This window comes from Boleophthalmus pectinirostris, unplaced genomic scaffold (assembly GCF_026225935.1).
Source record: "Boleophthalmus pectinirostris isolate CB_2022bp ecotype Guang Dong unplaced genomic scaffold, ASM2622593v1 HiC_scaffold_4, whole genome shotgun sequence".
In the NCBI taxonomy this organism is placed as follows: domain Eukaryota; kingdom Metazoa; phylum Chordata; class Actinopteri; order Gobiiformes; family Gobiidae; genus Boleophthalmus; species Boleophthalmus pectinirostris.
Window position 1 is genome coordinate 21493656 of NW_026571353.1, and position 4076 is coordinate 21497731.

Below are 4076 nucleotides of genomic sequence, written 5' to 3' on the forward strand. Positions count from 1 at the left end.
TACACTTCTGTCTGCAGTTGGTGGAAAAAAAAAAATATCGGTTACAGTGGAGTGCACTCTCCAAGATGCTCGCATGCCTTCTGTCATCTTATTATTGTTATTGTTATTATTGCAATAATAATAATAATAATAATAATAATAATAATAATAATAATAATATGCTAGCTTTATTTTACATTATTATAATAATAATTATTATTATTATGTGTTATTTCATTATTATTATTTTTGTTATTGTTGTTGTTGTTATGATTGTTATTATTATTATGTTAGTAAGGTTATATGTTTTGTTTCCATGCTGTACTTCTGCATAACAAAAATGGTAAATTGAGATCTGTTTGTTTTCCCTCTAATTAGTTCGGTCATTAAAAAGTACATTTGTGACATAAAAAAGCAACTTTCAAATTGCTCAGTGACGTGTTTGTTTTTGGTGCTGATGTCTGGTGGATTTCCTCCAGTGATGAGTTAATACTTCATTTACTGAGTCAGGCAGGAGAAAGTTGGTTGTAACTCTGTCACCTGATTAGGATTGAACGAACTTTGCTAAGAAAAAAATCTCCCCACCCCCACAGAAGAGGAGCCCGCCCACCAAAGACAGTCAACCCGAGACCCCTTATAGATTTAAAAAGAGAGGCTGCATTCTCAGACTGACACTTATTCAACACTGCCACCTTAAGCAGATTACTTTGGCGCTGCCTGTGTCACTGACGAGCTTCACGTTGCCTCTCCATCCATCATGTTTGGGATGCTGAAACACCACCTCCAACCAGGCATTTTGCTATTCTTCCTTTGGCTTTGTCATCTTATGGAACATCAAAAAGTTCAAGGTAAGGTATTGACATACAATTACGACTACTTTATGAAAGTTTGATTTGAAGCGTAAAATTAGTATTGTTTAGTCGCCTACTACGATAAACTTGAACAAAGTCTGGGTGTAATTTGTCTGCTGACTGTGTCTGTAGTCCCCACATGCAGTTTGTGTAAGAATTGTCAAAGCAGGTGCGGTATGGGACACTTCAGTGCCCATGAGTCTACATGTTAAGTTGTGCGTAAAGCCGCGCTGCTGCCAGCCTCAGATTTATCTGGACACCTTCCACTCGGAGAGTTACCTATATAAGGCACAAATTAGTGTCTGTAGATGTTTTCGAGAAAGATATTAAAATAGTGATCTTTTAAAATATTGTAGTATTAAAAGCGAGCAGAGTATGATAAGGTAATTTTCTTCACTTGGGGACTTGGTGAACACTTTATAGGTGGTGCGCCTGGTGCTGTCTGTCTTTCTGTCTGTAAAATCATACTCTACCAATAAAACACCATAACATGTCTTTATTTAAAAACGACATTTAGTTTTTGAAACATGTTTCGTTGTATATTTTGCTTTTAGTTTGGATGTTCAATGTCTTCCCCTAAAAATTGGTTTTGTAGAAGAGATTGGCTGCTATTTAAGACTGTCTAGACACTCCACTTTCTGTGCAGAGATAACGAGAAGGCTTTGGGCATAAAGTCCCCTCCTCCCCGCATCTCGCGCCACTTATTCGTGTACTTTCTGCTTTGAGACGGCATTGTAGGGGACAGTCACAACTGGGATATAACAGTGTTAACAGTGCCACTGCTCCCGAAAAAACGAGATAGATTACGGGTACGCGGGACGCGGGGAGGGCGCGCCTTGGATAATGCCCGCTGTTTGTTTGTGGCATAACTGAGTACATCACACTGAAGCTTATGTCCTTTTGTCCGCAGCCGGTAACTGCTGGCTGCAGCAAGGAAAGAACGGAAGATGCCAAGTACTGTACATGCCCGGAATGAGCCGAGAGGAATGCTGCCGCAGCGGCCGTCTGGGTACGTCCTGGACCGAAGAGGATGTCCCCAATAGCACGCTCTTTAGGTGGATGATCTTCAATGGCGGAGCGCCTAATTGCATACCATGCAAAGGTGGAGGTGCATTAATTTCCATTTGTCCTCACATGACACGGTTGCCCCATATTTACTTACACTCATAAATTCTCATAAGCATCACATAACATTTTATGCACTCCTCTAGAAACGTGTGACAATGTTGACTGTGGGCCCGGAAAGCGGTGCAAGATGAACAGGAGGAGTAAGCCGCGCTGCGTGTGCGCACCAGACTGTTCCAACATCACCTGGAAGGGTCCTGTGTGTGGCTCGGATGGAAAGACCTACAAAGACGAGTGCGCGCTGCTGAAAGCGAAGTGCAAAGGCCACCCAGACCTGGATGTGCAATACCAGGGCAGGTGCAAAAGTAAGCAGATTGTTTTATGCTTGTGTAAGATGTGCGTCAGCGACATTTGTATTTATCTTCTACTATTCTGTCTTGCCAGAAACGTGCCGTGACGTCCTTTGCCCCGGCAGCTCCACGTGCGTTGTGGACCAGACAAATAACGCATACTGTGTGACGTGTAATCGGATTTGCCCAGATGTGACGTCACCCGAGCAATACCTGTGTGGAAATGACGGGATTGTGTATGCAAGCGCATGCCACCTGAGAAGAGCTACATGTCTGCTGGGCCGATCCATTGGCGTGGCCTATGAGGGCAAATGCATCAGTAAGTGTCCAACTGCGTGGTCCTGGCTGAGATTACTCACTCCTCCTCTTTCTGCCAACATTCCACTAAGAAGGGGGTCCACAAACTGTGTGTGTTAGTAGTTACTTGTGTTTGCTCAAGAGATGATAGACATCTTATTATTTCCTGATGTTGGCAGCTCTTTTCCATATGGGAACTGGAGAAACACAGAGTGAAGCAGAGCAGTGCTGGGGGCCATAAAGACATGAAGGCTTCAAGTTAATATTTGCCTCAAATTGTATCCAGAAATCACAATCACAGTGTCTTAAAAATACCACAATATCAGTCCCAATAAAACAGGATGTAGTTCATTCTTGTAGCTTACTTGTCCAAGCCTCAGCAGACATCTGATGTTGCTTGAAAAGCATCCATTCTAAACCATTTTAGGGCATATTTCCCTAAGCTAATTCATGCTGTCTCTGCACCTAGAGGCCAAGTCGTGCGAGGACATCCAGTGCAGTGGAGGAAAGAAGTGTCTGTGGGACGCCCGCATGAGCCGGGGGCGCTGCTCCCTGTGTGATGAGAGCTGTCCGGAGAGCCGAACTGACGAGGCTGTCTGTGCCAGTGACAACACTACATATTCCAGTGAATGTGCCATGAAGCAGGCTGCTTGCTCCTTGGGGGTTCTCCTTGAAGTAAAGCACTCAGGATCTTGCAACTGTAAGTAAACAAAATGAGAAAAACACCTTCATCCAAAGACAGTGTTTGGTGTTGCTTTCCCTACCCTGAGAGCATCCATATCCATTTGTGCCCAGACCCACACAGCCACATCACATAAGCAGGCAAAGAACTTTGAAATGGAACAAGTTGCATGACATTGTCTTGTTGCTGACATATGTTCTTGTGTTTCGCATTTGTGTTTTTTAGTATTGAAAACACAATAACTGAAACTGACTGAAATATTCTGTCTGGGAGCCTGGTCATTAAACCAAACTCAACAAAATACAAAAACAATATTGGTTTGCAGTGTAAAGTTATGACCTTCAACATCTAGTTGGCTCACTCTTATGACCTGCAGGAACAGTTTGCCTTAAACTTTTGTTTGTAATAGTGATTATTTCGCACATGTCACGTGCTAACTTTGTGGCAATGGTGTTATTGCAAATGTCTCTTGTTAGTGTTTTGTTTCTGTCTGCTAAAATATTACGTTCAAAATGCACTGTCTCCCCCAACGTTACACTGCCAACAACTGACATACATTTTTTTACTCAAATGTATTGAATGGACATAGGGTGATTGTAACATTGGTGCCAATCTCTCAACCGCATAGATTTAATTCATAGAAGAAAAATTCTTCCTTTTGTCACAAGTCTAGATGTGAAAAGTTGTGTATGTATATGTTTAAGATCTGCAAAGCAAACTATGGGATCAACTTTATAATCACCTCAAAATGAATGTGATATGACATAGTATGCAAATACTATCGGCTTGTTTGTGTATTATTCAATTGCTCATCCAAGCATTGCAAAACATTAACATTTTGTTAGCTTTTAT

The 4076-nt window shown here is 42.0% G+C and overlaps 1 protein-coding gene across 2 annotated transcripts in view; it reads left to right on the forward strand.

Annotated features, from left to right (window-relative positions):
• Window positions 1-488: 488 nt before the first annotated feature.
• The window catches only part of fsta (follistatin a), a 5232-nt gene continuing 1644 nt past the window's right edge, over window positions 489-4076 (forward strand). Inside the window, exons 1-5 of one of the 2 annotated variants that reach the window (XM_020926131.2) lie at window positions 489-827; window positions 1741-1932; window positions 2042-2260; window positions 2340-2564; window positions 3012-3242. In XM_020926131.2, coding sequence (XP_020781790.1) covers window positions 737-827; window positions 1741-1932; window positions 2042-2260; window positions 2340-2564; window positions 3012-3242 — 958 coding nt within the window. In that variant the 5' untranslated portion in view covers window positions 489-736. Of the gene's footprint in view, window positions 828-1740; window positions 1939-2041; window positions 2261-2339; window positions 2565-3011; window positions 3243-4076 lie in introns of both variants that reach the window. The other variant, XM_020926058.2, reaches the window with a different exon arrangement.